Source organism: Nerophis ophidion, linkage group LG02, assembly GCF_033978795.1.
Source record: "Nerophis ophidion isolate RoL-2023_Sa linkage group LG02, RoL_Noph_v1.0, whole genome shotgun sequence".
In the NCBI taxonomy this organism is placed as follows: Eukaryota; Metazoa; Chordata; class Actinopteri; order Syngnathiformes; family Syngnathidae; genus Nerophis; species Nerophis ophidion.
This window is the reverse complement of record NC_084612.1, coordinates 87451874-87473272: the sequence shown is the minus strand read 5'-3', so window position 1 is coordinate 87473272 and position 21399 is coordinate 87451874. Positions and strand designations below refer to the sequence as shown.

The window sequence follows — 21399 nt, the reverse complement described above, 5'->3', positions numbered from 1 at the left end:
TGATGTCTGTAAGCACCTTCCGTTGAGAGGGCAATCAGGTTTCTTGCGACAGTTACATTCATTATTGGTTTCAGAGTCGTTTAGTCTGGGGGTAGGCAGTCCTTTTGCAATTGTTTTGTTGTGGTTTGAAATGATTTGTTGCATGTTGTTCATACAGCTGTAGCTCAATTTAATGTTGTTCTTGTTGAATATTTTTCTTAGGGTGTTGCCTTTGGGGAAGTGTTCGACAAACACTTCCCCAATCACCACACCCTACGCCTGCCTGTACCCACCCACTCTGTGCTCTATATAAACCATTGTATGTGAATGCTTCCATTAAAATCTCCTGATGATTGAGGGAACCCCTCATGAAACAGTTCTGTAGAGATGAAGTAGTCTTGTGATTTTTTCCCACACCTACATATATATATATATATATATATATATGTGTACTGTATATGTAAATGTATGTGTGATAAGAGCTATATGTGTGTATATATGTATTTACATATATGTATGTATATATTATAGTTACTTTACATCCAGTTGGCTTTCGGCCTTCGGCCCCCCAAGTCAAAAAAGATTGGACAGCCCTGGTGTAGTGCATACTTTTATATAGTCCACCATTTTAGGGAAAGGAATCTAGAAGGATCTGGCTGCTTGTCGTGATCTTCACTGGCACTGTTGCTTCTCGCCAGGAATGTGGGGAATCCTCCGTAGATATTGTGGCTTTGTGTCCTGGGCCTCCTGGGAGCATTTACAAGAGAGGCCCCTGGCCCCCGTCCTCCCGACATATCCTCTCCCGCCCAAACTGAACCTGGCATGGTCGACAAAGGCACCGTGTGGGTGTGTGTCATTTGATACAACAGTGTTTCTTCAACATGGCGCCCCCTAGATGGCGGCCAAAAATGATCTGATCCTCAGCTGTGGTCCTTATGGGCCGTTGTAATGCACTTTTCCACCACTCGGGGCAGTAATGGCGATAACAAACAGTCTGGAGCTAAAGTCATAGAGAGGTTTCTTAAGGACAAAAATTATGACTAAGGTAATTAATCTTTTAGCATACTAACATTAGCTTGCTAACTTTTTTAGCCATCCACCTCACATATAGTTTATATAGTTTATTTGACATATGTTAACTGTTATCATGCTAAGGTTAGCATTCTAGTATGCTAACTTTTTCAGCCAATTTTACAGCCGAACACTTCATATTAGTCATATAACTTTGCACATGGTAACTGTTAGCATGCTAAGGTTAGCATTGTAGTGTGCTAGCTTTTTCAGCCAATTTTATAGCCGAACACTTCATATAAGTCATATAGCTTTGCACATGGTAAATGTTAGCATGCTAAGGTTAGCATTCTTGTATGATAGCTTTTTCAGCCAACTTTACAGCCGAACACCTTATAAGTCATATAACTTTGCAAAAGGTAACTGTTAGCATGCTAAGGTTAGCATTCTAGTATGCTGGCTTTTTCAGCCAATTTTACAGCCGAACACTTCTTGCACGTGGTAGCTGTTAGCATGCTAAGGTTAGCATTCTTGTATGATAGCTTTTTTAGCCAATTTTACAGCCGAACACGTTATAAGTCATATAACTTTGCAAATGGTAGCTGTTAGCATGCTAAGGTTAGCATTCTGGTATACTAACTTTTTCAGCCAATTTTACAGCCCAACATTTCATAAAATTCATTAAACTTGGCACATGGTAACTGTTAGCATGCTAAGGTTAGCATTCTAGTGTGCCAACTTTTTCAGCCAATTTTACAGCCGAACACTTCATATAAGTCATATAACTTTGCACATGGTAACTGTTAGCATGCTAAGGTTAGCATTGTAGTGTGCTAGCTTTTTCAGCCAATTTTATAGCCGAACACTTCATATAAGTCATATAACTTTGCACATGGTAAATGTTAGCATGCTAAGGTTAGCATTCTTGTATGATAGCTTTTTCAGCCAACTTTACAGCCGAACACCTTATAAGTCATATAACTTTGCAAAAGGTAACTGTTAGCATGCTAAGGTTAGCATTCTAGTATGCTGGCTTTTTCAGCCAATTTTACAGCCGAACACTTCTTGCACGTGGTAGCTGTTAGCATGCTAAGGTTAGTATTCTAGTATGCTAGCTTTTTCAGCCAGTTTTACAGCCGAACACTTCATAAAAGTCATATAACTTTGCACATGGTAACTGTTAGCATGCTAAGGTTAGCATTCTAGTATGCTAGCTTTTTCAGCCAGTTTTACAGCCGAACACTTCATAAAAGTCATATAATTTTGCACATGGTAACTGTTAGCATGCTAAGGTTAGCATTCTAGTATGCTAGCTTTTTCAGCCAACTTTACAGCCGAACACCTTATAAGTCATATAACTTTGCAAAAGGTAACTCTTAGCATGCTAAGGTTAGCATTCTAGTATGCTAACTTTTTCAGCCAATTTTACAGCCGAACACTTCATAAAAGTCATATAACTTTGCACATGGTAACTCTTAGCATGCTAAGGTTAGCATTCTAGTATGCTAGCTTTTTCAGCCAATTTTACAGCCGAACACTTCTTGCACGTGGTAGCTGTTAGCATGCTAAGGTTAGTATTCTAGTATGCTAGCTTTTTCAGCCAGTTTTACAGCCGAACACTTCATAAAAGTCATATAACTTTGCACATGGTAACTGTTAGCATGCTAAGGTTAGCATTCTAGTATGCTAGCTTTTTCAGCCAGTTTTACAGCCGAACACTTCATAAAAGTCATATAACTTTGCACATGGTAACTGTTAGCATGCTAAGGTTAGCATTCTAGTATGCTAACTTTTTCAGCCAATTTTACAGCCGAACACTTCATATAAGTCATATAACTTTGCACATGGTAACTGTTAGCATGCTAAGGTTAGCATTGTAGTGTGCTAGCTTTTTCAGCCAATTTTATAGCCGAACACTTCATATAAGTCATATAACTTTGCACATGGTAAATGTTAGCATGCTAAGGTTAGCATTCTTGTATGATAGCTTTTTCAGCCAACTTTACAGCCGAACACCTTATAAGTCATATAACTTTGCAAAAGGTAACTGTTAGCATGCTAAGGTTAGCATTCTAGTATGCTGACTTTTTCAGCCAATTTTACAGCCGAACACTTCTTGCACGTGGTAGCTGTTAGCATGCTAAGGTTAGTATTCTAGTATGCTAGCTTTTTCAGCCAGTTTTACAGCCGAACACTTCATAAAAGTCATATAACTTTGCACATGGTAAATGTTAGCATGCTAAGGTTAGCATTCTTGTATGATAGCTTTTTCAGCCAACTTTACAGCCGAACACCTTATAAGTCATATAACTTTGCAAAAGGTAACTGTTAGCATGCTAAGGTTAGCATTCTAGTATGCTGGCTTTTTCAGCCAATTTTACAGCCGAACACTTCTTGCACGTGGTAGCTGTTACCATGCTAAGGTTAGTATTCTAGTATGCTAGCTTTTTCAGCCAGTTTTACAGCCGAACACTTCATAAAAGTCATATAACTTTGCACATGGTAACTGTTAGCATGCTAAGGTTAGCATTCTAGTATGCTAGCTTTTTCAGCCAGTTTTACAGCCGAACACTTCATAAAAGTCATATAATTTTGCACATGGTAACTGTTAGCATGCTAAGGTTAGCATTGTAGTGTGCTAGCTTTTTCAGCCAATTTTACAGCCGAACACTTCATAAAAGTCATATAACTTTGCACATGGTAACTCTTAGCATGCTAAGGTTAGCATTCTAGTATGCTAACTTTTTCAGCCAATTTTACAGCCAAACACTTCATATAAGTCATATAACTTTGCACATGGTAAATGTTCGCATGCTAAGGTTAGCATTCTTGTATGATAGCTTTTTCAGCCAACTTTACAGCCGAACACCTTATAAGTCATATAACTTTGCAAAAGGTAACTGTTAGCATGCTAAGGTTAGCATTCTAGTATGCTGGCTTTTTCAGCCAATTTTACAGCCGAACACTTCTTGCACGTGGTAGCTGTTAGCATGCTAAGGTTAGCATTCTAGTATGCTAGCTTTTTCAGCCAGTTTTACAGCCGAACACTTCATAAAAGTCATATAACTTTGCACATGGTAACTGTTAGCATGCTAAGGTTAGCATTCTAGTATGCTAGCTTTTTCAGCCAGTTTTACAGCCGAACACTTCATAAAAGTCATATAACTTTGCACATGGTAACTGTTAGCATGCTAAGGTTAGCATTCTTGTATGATAGCTTTTTCAGCCAACTTTACAGCCGAACACCTTATAAGTCATATAACTTTGCAAAAGGTAACTGTTAGCATGCTAAGGTTAGCATTCTAGTATGCTGGCTTTTTCAGCCAATTTTACAGCCGAACACTTCTTGCACGTGGTAGCTGTTAGCATGCTAAGGTTAGCATTCTAGTATGCTAGCTTTTTCAGCCAGTTTTACAGCCGAACACTTCATAAAAGTCATATAACTTTGCACATGGTAACTGTTAGCATGCTAAGGTTAGCATTCTAGTATGCTAGCTTTTTCAGCCAGTTTTACAGCCGAACACTTCATAAAAGTCATATAACTTTGCACATGGTAACTGTTAGCATGCTAAGGTTAGCATTCTAGTATGCGAGCTTTTTCAGCCAGTTTTACAGCCAAACACTTCATAAAAGTCATATAACTTTGCACATGGTAACTCTTAGCATGCTAAGGTTAGCATTCTAGTATGCTAACTTTTTCAGCCAATTTTACAGCCGAACACTTCATATAAGTCATATAACTTTGCACATGGTAACTGTTAGCATACTAAGGTTAGCATTGTAGTGTGCTAACTTTTTCAGCCAATTTTACAGCCGAACACTTCATATAAGTCATATAACTTTGCACATGGTAACTGTTAGCATGCTAAGGTTAGCATTGTAGTGTGCTAGCTTTTTCAGCCAATTTTATAGCCGAACACTTCATATAAGTCATATAACTTTGCACATGGTAAATGTTAGCATGCTAAGGTTAGCATTCTTGTATGATAGCTTTTTCAGCCAACTTTACAGCCGAACACCTTATAAGTCATATAACTTTGCAAAAGGTAACTGTTAGCATGCTAAGGTTAGCATTCTAGTATGCTGGCTTTTTCAGCCAATTTTACAGCCGAACACTTCTTGCACGTGGTAGCTGTTAGCATGCTAAGGTTAGCATTCTAGTATGCTAGCTTTTTCAACCAGTTTTACAGCCGAACACTTCATAAAAGTCATATAATTTTGCACATGGTAACTGTTAGCATGCTAAGGTTAGCATTCTAGTATGCTAGCTTTTTCAGCCAGTTTTACAGCCAAACACTTCATAAAAGTCATATAACTTTGCACATGGTAACTCTTAGCATGCTAAGGTTAGCATTCTAGTATGCTAGCTTTTTCAGCCAGTTTTACAGCCGAACACTTCATAAAAGTCATATAACTTTGCACATGGTAACTGTTAGCATGCTAAGGTTAGCATTCTAGTATGCTAGCTTTTTCAGCCAGTTTTACAGCCGAACACTTCATAAAAGTCATATAACTTTGCACATGGTAACTGTTAGCATGCTAAGGTTAGCATTGTAGTGTGCTAGCTTTTTCAGCCAATTTTATAGCCGAACACTTCATATAAGTCATATAACTTTGCACATGGTAAATGTTAGCATGCTAAGGTTAGCATTCTTGTATGATAGCTTTTTCAGCCAACTTTACAGCCGAACACCTTATAAGTCATATAACTTTGCAAAAGGTAACTGTTAGCATGCTAAGGTTAGCATTCTAGTATGCTGGCTTTTTCAGCCAATTTTACAGCCGAACACTTCTTGCACGTGGTAGCTGTTAGCATGCTAAGGTTAGCATTCTAGTATGCTAGCTTTTTCAACCAGTTTTACAGCCGAACACTTCATAAAAGTCATATAATTTTGCACATGGTAACTGTTAGCATGCTAAGGTTAGCATTCTAGTATGCTAGCTTTTTCAGCCAGTTTTACAGCCAAACACTTCATAAAAGTCATATAACTTTGCACATGGTAACTCTTAGCATGCTAAGGTTAGCATTCTAGTATGCTAGCTTTTTCAGCCAGTTTTACAGCCGAACACTTCATAAAAGTCATATAACTTTGCACATGGTAACTGTTAGCATGCTAAGGTTAGCATTCTAGTATGCTAGCTTTTTCAGCCAGTTTTACAGCCGAACACTTCATATAAGTCATATAACTTTGCACATGGTAAATGTTAGCATGCTAAGGTTAGCATTCTTGTATGATAGCTTTTTCAGCCAACTTTACAGCCGAACACCTTATAAGTCATATAACTTTGCAAAAGGGAACTGTTAGCATGCTAAGGTTAGCATTCTAGTATGCTGGCTTTTTCAGCCAATTTTACAGCCGAATACTTCTTGCACGTGGTAGCTGTTAGCATGCTAAGGTTAGTATTCTAGTATGCTAGCTTTTTCAGCCAGTTTTACAGCCGAACACTTCATAAAAGTCATATAACTTTGCACATGGTAACTGTTAGCATGCTAAGGTTAGTATTCTAGTATGCTAGCTTTTTCAGCCAGTTTTACAGCCGTACACTTCATAAAAGTCATATAACTTTGCACATGGTAACTGTTAGCATGCTAAGGTTAGCATTCTGGTATGCTAGCTTTTTCAGCCAGTTTTACAGCCAAACACTTCATAAAAGTCATATAACTTTGCACATGGTAACTGTTAGCATGCTAAGGTTAGCATTGTAGTATGCTAGCTTTTTCAGCCAATTTTATAGCCGGACACTTCACAAAAGTCATATAACTGTGCACATAGTAACTGTTAGCATGCTAAGGTTAGCATTCTAGTATGCTAGCTTTTTCAGCCAATTTTATAGCCGAACACTTCATATAAGTCATATAACTTTGCACATGGTAACTGTTAGCATGCTAAGGTTAGCATTCTTGTATGATAGCTTTTTCAGCCAACTTTACAGCCGAACACCTTATAAGTCATATAACTTTGCAAAAGGTAACTGTTAGCATGCTAAGGTTAGCATTCTAGTATGCTGGCTTTTTCAGCCAATTTTACAGCCGAACACTTCTTGCACGTGGTAGCTGTTAGCATGCTGAGGTTAGTATTCTAGTATGCTAGCTTTTTCAGCCAGTTTTACAGCCAAACACTTCATAAAAGTCATATAATTTTGCACATGGTAACTGTTAGCATGCTAAGGTTAGCATTCTAGTATGCTAGCTTTTTCAGCCAGTTTAACAGCCAAACACTTCATAAAAGTCATATAACTTTGCACATGGTAACTCTTAGCATGCTAAGGTTAGCATTCTAGTATGCTAACTTTTTCAGCCAATTTTACAGCCGAACACTTCATAAAAGTCATATAACTTTGCACATGGTAACTGTTAGCATGCTAAGGTTAGCATTAATAATAATATTAATGGATTAGATTTATATCGCGCTTTTCTATTACTAGATACTCAAAGCGCTCACAGAGAAGTGGGAACCCACCATTCATTTACACCTGGTGGTGGTAAGCTACATCTGTAGCCACAGCTGCCCTGGGGTAGACTGACGGAAGCGTGGCCGCCAATTTGCGCCTACGGCTCCTCCGACCACCACCTATCATTCATTCATCATTCATTCACCAGTGTGAGCGGCACTGGGGGCAAGGGTGAAGTGTCCTGCCCAAGGACACAACGGCAGCGATTTGGATGTCAATAGGTGGGAAGCGAACCTGCAACCCTCAGGTTTCTGGCACGGCCGCTCTACCCACTACGCCCCAAATCACACATGGTAACTGTTAGCATGCTAGGGTTAGCATTCTAGTATGCTAGCTTTTTCAGCCAATTTTACAGCCGAACACTTCATATAATTCAGGGGTCTCAAACTCAATTTACCTGGGGGCCACTGGATACAGAAACTGGGTGATGCTGGGCCCCAAGAAAAGATTTCTTAAAAGAAATCTAACATGCACTTTTTAATGAATTCACCTTCTTTGAATGGTTTTCCCGCCCTAACAACACACTTGCCAACTCTCGCGATCTTTCCGGGAAACACCCGAATATCAGTGCCCATCCTTACAATCTCCTGGGGCAAACATTCCCCCGGTTTTCACCCGGAAAACAATATTAAGGGGCGTGCCGGGATCGCACTGCCTTTAGCGTCCTCTGCAACCTGCCGTCTCGTCCGCTTTTCCACCATACAAGCAATGTGCCGGCCCAGTCACATATTGTATGAGGCTTCTGCAGACCCAAGGAAGTGACTGCAAGACATACTTGTTCAACAGCCATACAGGTCACACTGAGGGTGGCCGTATAAACAACTTTATCACTGTTACAAATATGCGCCACACCGTGAACCCACACCAAACAAGATTGACAAACACATTTCGGGAGAACATCCGCACCGTAACACAACATAAACACAACAGAACAAATACCCAGAATCCAATGCAGCCCTAACTCTTCCGGGCTACAATAGGGGGCAGGAGTGTATATTGTATCCCCGGAAGAGTTAGGGCTGCATGGTGTTCTGGGTATTTGTTCTGTTGTGTTTATGTTGTGTTATGGTGCGGATGTTCTCCCAAAATGTGTTTGTCATTCTTTTTTGGTGTGGGTTCACAGTGTTGCAAGTACAAACCCCGTTTCCATATGAGTTGGGAAATTGTGTTAGATGTAAATATAAATAGAATACAATGATTTGCAAATCCTTTTCAACCCATATTTAATTGAATGCACTACAAAGACAAGATATTTGATGTTCAAACTCATAAACTTTTTTTTTTTTTGCAAATTAGAGAAGCCAGCGGCGTTTCTGGATGTTGTTGATAAATGGCTTTCGCTTCGCATAGTAGAGCTTTAACTTGCACTTACAGATGTAGCAACCAACTGTATTTAGTGACAGTGGTTTTCTGAAGTGTTCCTGAGCCCATGTGGTGATATCCTTTAGAGATTGATGTCCGTTTTTTATACAGTGCCGTCTGAGGGATCGAAGGTCCATCCATCCATCCATTTACTATCGCTTATTCCCTTTTGGGGTCGCGGGGGGCGCTGGTGCTTATCTCAGCTACAATCGGGCGGAAGGCGGGGTACACCCTGGACAAGTCGCCACCTCATCGCAGGGCCAACACAGATAGACAGACAACATTCACACACTAGGGCCAATTTAGTGTTGCCAATCAACCAATTCCCAGGTGCATGTTTTTGGAAGTGGGAGGAAGCCGGAGTACCCGGAGGGAACCCACGCATTCACGGGGAGAACATGCAAACTCCACACAGAAGGATCCCGAGCCCGGGATTTGAACCCAGGACTGCAGGAGCTTCGTATTGTGAGGCAGATGCACTAACCCCTCTGGATCGAAGGTCACGGTCATAAATTATGGTTTCCGCCCATTCCGCTTACGTGGAATCACTTCTCCAGATTCTCTGAACCTTTTGATGATATTATGGAGCGTAGATGTTGAAAACCCTAAATTTCGTCTAATTGCAATTTGGGAAACGTTCTTAAACTGTTTGACTATTTGCTCACGCAGTTGTGGACAAAGGGGTGTACCTCGCCCCATCCTTTCTTGTGAAAGGTGTTTTTATACCCAATCATGGCGCCCACCTGTTCCCAATTAGCCTGCACACCTGTGGGATGTTCCTAATAAGTGTTTGATGAGCATTCCTCAACTTTATCAGTATTTATTGCCACATTTCCCAACTTCTTTGTCACGTGTTGCTGGCATCAAATTCTAAAGTTAATGATTATTTGCCCAAAAAAAATGTTTATGAGTTTGAACATCAAATATGTTGTCTTTGTAGCACATTCAACTGAATATGGGTTGAAAATGATTCGCAAATCATCGTATTCCGTTTATATTTACATCTAACACAATTTCCCAACTCATATGGAAACGGGGTTTGTATTTGTAACAGTGTTAAAGTTGTTTATACGACCACCCTCGGTGTGACCTGTCTGTTGATCAACTATGTCTTGCAGTCGCTTAGTATGTCTACAGAAGTCAAATACAAGATGTGAATGGGCTGGCACGCTGTTTGAACAGGTTGTAGCGGACGTTAAAGGCAGTGCCTCAACGGTGCCTCCTTAATATTGTTGTTTGGGTGAAATTCGGGATAATGATTACACCTGGAGGGGCACCAAAAATTGGGAGTCTCCCTGAAAAATTTAGGGTATACAAGTATGACGCAGTAAAGCGCCATTCATATAAAACTTGCGGGCCCCACCAACATTACATTTTCATATTAAGGTGCGAACCGCAAAATAACGTCTCGCGGGCCGCAATTGGTTGAGACCCCTGGTATAAGTCATATAACTTTGCACGTGGTAGCTGTTAGCATGCTAAAGTTAGCATTCTAGCTTGCAAACACGAGCATGCTAACTTTTTTAACCAAATAAACCAGATGAACACCTCAGAATCATATAACTCTGTACTTGGGACGGCGTGGTGCAGTGGGAGAGTGGCTGTGCGCAACCCGAGCGTCCCTGGTTCAATTCCCACCTAGTACCAACCTTGTCACGTCCGTTGTGTCCTGAGCAAGACACTTCACCCTTGCTCCTGATGGGTGCTAGTTGGCGCCTTGCATGGCAGCTCCCTCCATCAGTGTGTGAATGTGTGTGTGAATGGGTGAATGTGGAAGTAGTGTCAAAGCGCTTTGAGTACCTTGAATGTAGAAAAGCGCTATACAAGTACAACCCATTTATCATTATTTATTTACTTATATGCTAGCTGTTAAAATTTTAACGTTTTTTAAGCACATTTTCCATGTGTATGCTTCATAGTCATATGACTTGGTATTTTACACGTGCTAACTTTCAACGCTTCACGGTGGGAGAGGGGTTAGTGCGTCTGCCTCACAATACGAAGGTCCCGGGTTCGATCCTGCGCTCGGGATCATTCTGTGTGGAGTTTGCATGTTCACCCCGTGACTGCGTGGGTTGCTTCCGGGTACTCCGGCTTCCTCCCACTTCCAAAGACATGCACCTGGGGATAGGTTGATTGGCAACACTAAATGGTCCCTAGTGTGTGAATGTGAGTGTGAATGTTGTCTGTCTATCTGTGTTGGCCCTGCGAGGAGGTGGCGACTTGTCCAGGGTGTACCCCGCCTTCCGCCCGATTGTAGCTGAGATAGGCGACAGCGCCCCCCGCGACCCCAAAAGGGAACAAGCGGTAGAAAATGGATGGATGGATAACTTTCAACATGACAGTGTTAGCATTCTAAGTTACACACTAACTTTTCTGCCAACTCCACAGCCGAACACCTTAGAATCACACAAATTGCTTATTTATATTTAGGAAAAAAACAAGTTGAAAATCTTATTGGGGTGTTACCATTTAGTGGTCAATTGTACAGAATATGTACTGTACTGTGCAATCTACTAATAAAAGTTTCAATCAATCAATCAAAACCTGAGCGACGGCGCCCTCTGCTGGATCGCTAGCTGCATCACTACCATTGCAGTAGGTTTGCCGTGAAATGTAACCTTTTTTTTTTTTTTTAATCTAAATCAGTGGTCCCCAACCTTTTTGTATCCACGGACCGTCCATCCATCCATCCATCATCTTCCGCTTATCCGAGGTCGGGTCGCGGGGGGCAACAGCCTAAGCAGGGAAGCCCAGACTTCCCTCTCCCCAGCCACTTCGTCTAGCTCTTCCTGGAGGATCCCGAGGCGTTCCCAGGCCAGCCGGGAGACATAGTCTTCCCAACGTGTCCTGGGTCTTCCCCGTGGCCTCCTACCGGTTGGACGTGCCCTAAACACCTCCCTAGGGAGGCGTTCGGGTGGCATCCTGACCAGATGCCCGAACCACCTCATCTGGCTCCTCTCCATGTGGAGGAGCAGCGGCTTTACTTTGAGTTCCTCCCGGATGGCAGAGCTTCTCACCCTATCTCTAAGGGAGAGACCTGGAAACTCATTTGGGCCGCTTGTACCCGTGATCTTATCCTTTCGGTCATGACCCAAAGCTCATGACCATAGGTGAGGGTGGGAACGTAGATCGACCGGTAAATTGAGAGCTTTGCCTTCCGGCTCAGCTCCTTCTTCACCACAACGGATCGGTACAACGTCTGCATTACTGAAGACGCCGCACCGATCCGCCTGTCGATCTCACGATCCACTCTTCCCCCACTCGTGAACAAGACTCCTAGGTACTTGAACTCCTCCACTTGGGGCAGGGTCTCCTCCCCAACCCGGAGATGGCACTCCACCCTTTTCCGGGCGAGAACCATGAACCGATCCACGGACCGGTCAACACTTAATAATTTGTCCCGCGGCCCGGGTGGGGGTGTGGGGAGGGCTTTTTTATTTATTTTTTTCTTCTTTGTCATGAAAAAGGGACGTTTTTGTCATGAAAAGGGGAGGTTTTTGTGGTTGGTGCACTAATTGTAAGTGTATATTGAGCTTTTATGTTCATTTAAAAAAAAAAAAAAATAGTTTTTCTTTTTTTTAATAAAAAATTATTCTGCGGCCCGGTACCAATCGGGCCACGGCCCGGTGGTTGGGGACCACTGAACTAAATCATGGGTTGTCAAACTTCGGCCCGTGTTTGGCCCGCCGTGTAATTTCATTTGGCCCTTGAGGCAATAACAAATCAACATTAGAGCTGGCCCGCCGGTATTATAATCAATCAATCAATCAATGTTTATTTATATAGCCCCAAATCACAAATGTCTCAAAGGACTGCACAAATCATTACGACTACAACATCCTCGGAAGAACCCACAAAAGGGCATGGAAAACTCACACCCAGTGGGCAGGGAGAATTCACATCCAGTGGGACGCCAGTGACAATGCTGACTATGAGAAACCTTGGAGAGGACCTCAGATGTGGGCAACCCCCCCCCCCCTCTAGGGGACCGAAAGCAATGGATGTCGAGCGGGTCTAACATGATACTGTGAAAGTTCAATCCATAGTGGCTCCAAGACAGCAGCGAGAGTCCCGTCCACAGGAAACCATCTCAAGCGGATCAGCAGCGTAGAGATGTCCCCAACCGATACAGGCGAGCGGTGACGCTGTAACACCGCATTCACTCATACTTGCCAACCCTCCTGATTTTCCCGGGAGACTCCCGAGGTTCAGTGCCCCTCCAGAGAATTTCCCGGGGCAACCATTCTCCCGATTTCCACCCAGACAACAATATTGTAGGCACTCTCTTTAGCGTCCTCTACATCCTGTCGTCACGTCCGCTTTTCCTCCATACAAACAGCGTGCCAGCCAAGCCACATAATATACGCGGGTTGTGCACACACACAAGTGAATGCAAGGCATACTTGGTCAACAGCCACACTGAGGATGGCCGTATTAACAACTTTAACACTTACAAATATGTGCAAGACTGTGAAATAAAACACAGCACCAACATAAACCAGTTTAAAAAGCTTTTTAAATCATTTGTCATTAGTAAATATAAGAAAGAAGAGCAAACATTGTTTTAGAAAGACAATAATATATATGTATATAGATACAATTTATGATTTCATAATTATACATATAGGTTATATTAAAATGTATATATTACCACTTTATATGGAATTTAAATGAATTGTGTATGTATGATATATATATATCCATCCATTTTCTACCGCTTATTCCCTTTCGGGGTCGCGGGGGGCGCTGGCGCCTATCTCAGCTACAATCGGGCGGAAGGCGGGGTACACCCTGGACAAGTCGCCACCTCATCGCAGGGCCAACACAGATAGACAGACAACATTCACACTCACATTCACACACTAGGGACCATTTAGTGTTGCCAATCAACCTATCCCCAGGTGCATGTCTTTGGAGGTGGGAGGAAGCCGGAGTACCTGGAGGGAACCCACGCAGTCACGGGGAGAACATGCAAACTCCACACAGAAAGATCCCCAGCCTGGATTTGAACCCAGGACTGCAGGAACTTCTTATTGTGAGGCAGACGCACTAACCCCTCTCCCACCGTGAAGCCCTATGATATATATATATATATATATATATATATATATATATATGTGTGTATGTATGTATGTATATATGTGTGTATGTGTGTATATATATATATATATATATATATATATATATATATATATATATATATATATATATATATATATATATATATATAAGTGTACAAATGTATATGTTTGATTTAAATGTTAAACCGTGTATATGAGACGTGTGCTACATATATGTTGCTTATATATTGTTTAAAAAAAAAAAGTAATATAAGTGAAGCATGTTTTAGATTTTATATATTTTGAACCTTGTTCTTGTTGTGATGGGGTAGGTTTATATAAGCGTTGCTTCAACCTACACCCTTTCGGCTCAATCATTGCTCAAATGAGTGTTTTTGGGTTTTTTTTCTTTTCTTGTTGTTGTTCTTTGTTTTATGTGAAGATTGCCGGAATAAATAAAAAAAACCCACACCAAACAAGAACGACAAACACATTTCGGGAGAACAACCGCACCGTAACACAACATAAACGCAACAGAACAAATACTCAGAACCCCTTGCAGCACTAACTCTTCTGGGACGCTACATTATATGTCCCCCCAACTCCACCCACCTCATTGTTATTTTATTTTCAAATGTATTACCCTGTGGAAAAAGTTAATGTTGATATTTAACTGAGAAGGCTGCAAATAGAAAAGAGGCATTAAATGTTTTATTTAAATTTTATTTAATACACCATTGATATTTTTTTTTGTTTTTTGAAAGTTTGATTTTGCACTATTAAGTTATATAAGCGTTCAATTCCAGGCTCGGGATCTTTCTGTGTGGAGTTTGCATGTTCTCCCCGTGACTGCGTGGGTTCCCTCCGGGTACTCCGGCTTCCTCCCGCCTCCAAAGACATGCACCTGGGGATAGGCCCCGCCCACCTCCAAAAACATGCACCTGGGGATAGGTTGATTGGCAACACTAAATTGGCCCTAGTGTGTGAATGTGAGTGTGAATGTTGTCTGTCTATCTGTGTTGGCCCTGCGATGAGGTGGCGACTTGTCCAGGGTGTACCCCGCCTTCCGCCCGATTGTAGCTGAGATAGGCGCCAGCGCCCCCCGTGACCCCGAAAGGGAATAAGCGGTAGAAAATGGATGGGATGGAAGTTATATAAGCGTTGCTTGTTCCATATTCAGTGTTAAAACAAATCAGTGTAGCAAACTGAGCAACAATTAAAGTTTTATTCTTGCACTTTCTCTCGCTACTTCAAGGCTTGAATGTTTGATTCATTCATTATTGTTTTTTTATTTTCAGATGTATTATTAGCCTGTGGAAAAATGTCATTTTGATATTTACCTCAGAAGGCTGCAAATAGAAAAGAGGCATTCAGTTTTTATTCAAATTTCATTTGACATGCCATTGATATGTTGAATTATTATTATTTGAAGCTCGATTTTGCATGTCACTATAAAGTTATACAAGCCTTGCTTGTTCAATATTCAATGCAAAACTTCTTTGGGTCCCTATTAAAAGGTTAATTTGTTCAACCGTGGCCCCGCGGCTTTGTTCAGTTTTACATTTTGGCCCACTCTGTATTTGAGTTTGACACCCCTGCTCTAAATGATAAACATTGTTTGTCTTCCAGAAAGGATTCGCTCGTCGGGACTTTGCTGACGCCGCCATCTAAAAGCGCTCGTTTGAGTCGTCTCTGCGTGCGAACGGACAGGAGGAAGCGAGATGATGATCCAAACGTGACGTAAACACAGGAAACTAACTAACTAAATGTGGATCCAAGCCAACAGAACCGTTTTGTTTTTGTTTTTTAACCGGACTGAGGATACCTTTTTCAAACCACTCTTATTGTTTTTAAAAAGGTCAAACATCTACTACCTGTTTTCCACTACAGCACTCATGCTTCCATACTTATGCTTAGCATTTGAAGTGTTTATTATGCAGTGCACTCACCACACCAAACGTTTGGAGCTTAACTACACTTAATTGTCGCCATGTTTGTTCCATAGCAGAAAGGGGAGGGAAGAAGTCATCCGTTAGGAACACATCCGCACGCTCAGGAATGAAGTAGACAGTGTACATAGTATTACTGACGTCATTACTCGCTAAAACACATAGACATGTTATAAGTAGACGCAGCATTGGCTGCTGTGACGCGAGAATTTGGGCCGCCATCTTGAAGTGGTGATTAGGATCCGGCGAGCAGCCTAAACTGACAGTTAACAGGTAAAAAACAAAGATGCTTGGTCCTTCAATGAGGTGGCGACTTGTCCAGGGTGTACCCCGCCGTCCGCCCGATTGTCCGCCAGCGCCCCCCGCTACCCCAAAGGGAATAAGCGGTAGAAAAATGGATGGATGGAAAACAAAGATGGTGTTGAGCGGACTCTTTGTAAATACGAATCAGGAGATTACTTTTCACAAGATTTAACATCAACGTACTATTGGTTGTATTTTGTTTAAAGAATATTAGCACAAAGTATAAGACAATACTTTCTCAACAGTATAGTTGTAACCAGGAATAAGTCTTCAAGTAACAATATTCAAATACTAACCTTGTTGGGTGAGACAGAATTTGGTTTTATTCTGAATCCAGTGAAACAGATTGGTGGTTTTAGCGGGTATAAAGACTTTCAGGTGTTTATATATGTTTATGTTTAAGTATTTAGCAGACGATTTAATCCAAAGCGACATACATAAAAAATACATATAAAACAATCACTGTAAACATGATCATTTAAGGCAGGGGTCTCCGACACGCGGCCTGCGAGACATTATTTTGTGGCCCCCACCTTAGTATGAAGGTATAATGTTTGTGCTATGAATGGTGCTTGACAGCGTTGTGTTATTTGGGTCCAAAATAGCTCTTTCAACATTCTGGGTTGCCTACCCCAGCATTACTGGAAAAGCGGCAAATGAGTGAAAGCGTCAGAAACGTTGCCATGAAGACAAGGGTTTTCTTACGTGCCTTGCTGCAGTTAAACCGCACACCTGTCCATCAGTAATAACAGTCCCCGATAACCTGGACCAATTCAAACTGATATTTGTTTTTTTTATTGTTTAATTTGCATTGCCTCACACAATGAACACCAAATATATTTCTTTATGACGCCGGATAACACTGCAGGAGCCGTCACTTTTTTGCGCTCGCTATCCTGGTGCTTTCCCGGCTGTTATCCACTGACTGCCGTGTTGCTGTAGGGAGGAAAAGAGGAAGGACACACATTGCAGAAATAACATTATTCGCGGCCCGCGAGACATTATTTTGTGGCCCCCACCTTAGTATGAACGTATAATGTTTGTGCTATGAATGGTGCTTGACAGCGTTGTGTTATTTGGGTCCAAAATGGCTCTTTCAACGTTCTGGGTTGCCTACCCCTGCATTAGTGGAAAAGCGGCAAATGAGTGAAAGCGTCAGAAACGTTGCCATGAAGACGAGGGTTTTCTTACGTGCCTTGCTGCAGTTAAACCGCACACCTGTCCATCAGTAATAACAGTACTCGATAACCTGGACCAATTCAAACCGTTATTTGTTTTTTTATCGTTTAATTTGCATTGCCTCACACGATGAACGATGATGCCGGATAACACTCTGGGAGCCGTCACTTTTTTGCGCTCGCTATCCTGGTACTTTCCCGGCTATTATCCGCCGACTGCCGTGTTGCTGTAGGGAGGAAAAGCAGAACGACACACATTGCAGAAATAACATTATTCTCAGTGCGTGGGCTGAATACAAATATATTCCACAACCCCAAACATGTCTTTTTCAAAGCCTGCAGTGAAGAAAAAGCTTAGTGATGAGCAAAGACAATTCCAGAATAAGTGGGAGATGCAATATTTCTTAGTTGAGCACAGCCCCCCGACGTGTCTTATTTAGGGGCGGTATAGCTCGGTTGGTAGAGTGGCCGTGCCAGCAACTTGAGGGTTGCAGGTTCGATTCCCGCTTCCGCCATCCTAGTCACTGCCGTTGTGTCCTTGGGCAAGACACTTTACCCACGTGCTCCCAGTGCCACCCACACTGGTTTAAATGTAATTTAGATATTGGGTTTCACTACGTAAAGCGCTTTGAGTCACTAGAGAAAAGCGCTATATAAATATAATTCACTTCACTTCACATTTAGCACAGAGAAAGTTGCGGTGCATGAGGGATACAATTTGAAACGTCAATATACAACTAGAAATGCTGAAGAGTATGCCATTTTTTTTTTAAAGAAATATTTTCTTGCGGCCCAGCCTCACCCAGACTCTGCATCCAGTGGCCCCCAAGTAAATTGAGTTTGAGGCCCCTGATTTAAGGGAAGAATGTAATAGAAAATATCAATACAAAGTGTCAAGACAGAATCAACTCTCTGCTGCTGCAGCAACAGAGATACAGTCTATAGGTCACCAAGATATAAAGATATCTAATGTATTCATACTTTATTTATGTAGGATATACGCATGTTTATTTATATAACCTATTCATAATGTTTCTTCAATTTAAAAAATAGCTGACTGTTTTTCCCCCCCTTCACTGGGATTATATTCCCAGTTTTGATCTCAGACGTCTGAGAATATTCTATTACTGTTAAAGGCCTACTGAAAGCCACTACTACCGACCACGCAGTCTGATAGTTTATATATCAATGATGAAATATTAACATTGCAACACATGCCAATACGGCCGGTTTCGTTTACTAAATTGCAAATTTAAATTTAGCTCGAATTATTCTGCTGAAAACGTCGTGGTATGACGCGTGCGCGTGACGTCACAGATTGTAGTGGACATTTTATTCCAGCACCCGATCCCAGCAATAAGTCGTCTGCTTTAATCGCATAATTACACAGTATTCTGGACATCTGTGTTGCTGAATCGTTTGCAATTTTTTCAATTAATAATGGGGACGTCAAAGAAGAAAGATGTAAGTGGGAAGCGGTGTATTGCGGCCGCCTTTAGCAACTCAAACACAGCCGGTGTTTCCTTGTTTACATTCCCGAAAGATGACGGTGAAGCTTTACTAAGGAACAGAGCGGTCAAGCGAACATGGTTCCCTACCACATGTCAACCGGCAGGTTTCGGTGAGAAAATGATGGTAATAAGTCGGCTCTTACCGTAGACATGAGCGGAGAGCTTGCATCGTTCCTCCTGCAGCTGCGGACTCTCTTGCCTCCTCCCACCGGCCGCCTTCGACCGTTGGATGCTTACACAGTGGAGGGAAAAAATAAATACATCTCAGCCCGGCTGCCTGTGCCTCGTCGAGAAACGTGGCTTCCCTCTGAGACACTGCCGGTCACCACACCCGTGGCCACACCCCTCCAACTCTCAGGTTGTACAGGTACGACCATATAATCTCACTAAAACACTAGTAACACAATAAGCAGATAAGATATTTTCCAGAATTATCCTAGTAAATGTGTCTAAAAACATCTGAATTGCTCCCACTGCCCTCTGGTGAAGTGAAGTGAATTATATTTATATAGCGCCTTTTCTCTAGTGACTCAAAGCACTTTACATAGTGAAACCCAATATCTAAGTTACATTTAAACCAGTGTGGGTGGCACTGGGAGCAGGTGGGTAAAGTGTCTTGCCCAAGGACACAACGGCAGTGACTAGGTTGGCAGAGGCGGGAATTGAACCCGCAACCCTCAAGTTGCTGGCACGGCCGCTCTACCAACCGAGCTAAACCGCCCCACTTTCCTCCTCCACGAATCTTTCATCCATGCTCAAATTAATGGAGGAATCGTCGCTTTCTCGGTCCGAATCGCCCTCGCTGCTGGTGGCCATGATTGTCAACAAAGTGAGGATGTGAGGAGCTCCACAACCCGTGACGTCATGCGCACATCGTCTGCTACTTCCGGTGCAGGCAAGGCTTTTTTATTAGCGACCAAAAGTTGCGAACTTTATCGTCGATGTTCTCTACTAAATCCTTTCAGCAAAAATATGGCAATATCGCGAAATGATCAAGTATGGCACATAGAATGGACCTGCTATCCCCGTTTATAGAAGAAAATCTCATTTCAGTAGGCCTTTTAAGCAAACTATAAATAATAAAAGACGCCAAAACATGTTTTCTTTATCATAGCTACACGCATGACAAAAAAAGCATGTGAAAATCATTGGCATTCAGTGTGGTAAGATGAATTAAATGTGCTGGCAGCTCATTGCTCCTGACAAATGAATTGCACAGAGTGGAGCGGTTCACCACTCCAAGATGGCGGCCCCGCGTCTCGTTAGCGTCTACTTATCAGATGTCGATGCTAAGACATGTCTTTTTTCCTCTGGGCGACTGAACCATGCAGTGTGCATGTCGGGCCACTAGAGGGCAGTGTCATACGCACCAAGGAGTGTATTATTAGGAAAGTGAACAAGTCGACTAAAGTGTTGTTTGCAAGTGTGACGGCGAACTGGAGAATGTAAGTATTGACGAGGCAAATGTTTAACAACTAACTGGAACATGTTTGTTAAGAAAAAAAAGTTAGCGCTTTAAACTTTAAGCGCTCTATTGGCGTCTTTTAGTGCGTCGGCATTGTTGTGTGACGTCACGTCTGAGTCAGCAACTTCTGAGCTGATTTCTATCAACTCCCCCCCCGAGGTTAATCATTTACACTTCTCACTTTGTTTGGACTGTATAAGAGTCGGAAAGTAATTTACTAATTAGTGTCCGCCTTCAGAAGTGAGAAGGGGTGACGTCACTTAACAAAACTAACCAAACTCATTGATAACTGTCCTGACGCCATTTTGTTGTACATCATCCTTAACATCTCCATCATCTAAAGTCCTGCTTGTGTAGTTGTATTTTTTTTTTCAGGAAACTAAACCTTCATTAATAATAAATAAATACAATAAACTACTTGAAGTGTAATTGTTGTGAGTTTTAGAACAATTATTTTTGTGTTGAGTGTTTACCAAGAACAAAACACACATCTGGAGATGTGACGTCACGGCATTCAGTTGTTTAAAAAAGTTATATGTGGCTCCCTCTGCTGGCAGCAAGACAAATTGTTTGCATCATGTTGCCATGACCATTATTATCATACTTGCCAACCTTGAGACCTCCGATTTCGGGAGGTGGGGGGGGCGTGGTTAAGAGGGGAGGAGTTTATTTATATTATTCATATATTATATTATTATTATAATTGTTTATTGTGATTGAACTGTGGTGCTGAATTTCCCCCAGGGATCAATAATTCCCCCAGGGCTTCACGGTGGCAGAGGGGTTAGTGCGTCTGCCTCATAATACGAAGTTCCTGCAGTCCTGGGTTCAAATCCAGGCTCGGGATCTTTCTGTGTGGAGTTTGCATGTTCTCCCCGTGAATGCGTGGGTTCCCTCCGGGTACTTCGGCTTCCTCCCACTTCCAAAGACATGCACCTGGGGATAGGTTGATTGGCAACACTAAATTGGCCCTAATGTGTGAATGTGAGTGTGAATGTTGTCTGTCTATCTGTGTTGGTCCTGCGATGAGGTGGCGACTTGTCCAGGGTGTACCCCGCCTTCCGCCCGATTGTAGCTGAGATAGGCACCAGCGGCCCCAAAAGAGAATAAGCGGTAGAAAATGGA

The 21399-nt window shown here is 42.0% G+C and overlaps 1 protein-coding gene across 2 annotated transcripts in view; it reads left to right on the top strand.

Annotated features, from left to right (window-relative positions):
- The window catches only part of LOC133547938 (plakophilin-3-like), an 86894-nt gene extending 66202 nt beyond the window's left edge, over nt 1-20692 (top strand). For both annotated transcript variants that reach the window (XM_061893403.1, XM_061893402.1), the window contains exon 13: nt 15498-20692. In XM_061893403.1, the coding sequence (XP_061749387.1) occupies nt 15498-15539 (42 nt within the window). In that variant the 3' untranslated portion in view covers nt 15540-20692. The remainder of the gene's footprint in view (nt 1-15497) is intronic.
- The last annotated feature ends 707 nt before the right edge of the window (nt 20693-21399 follow it).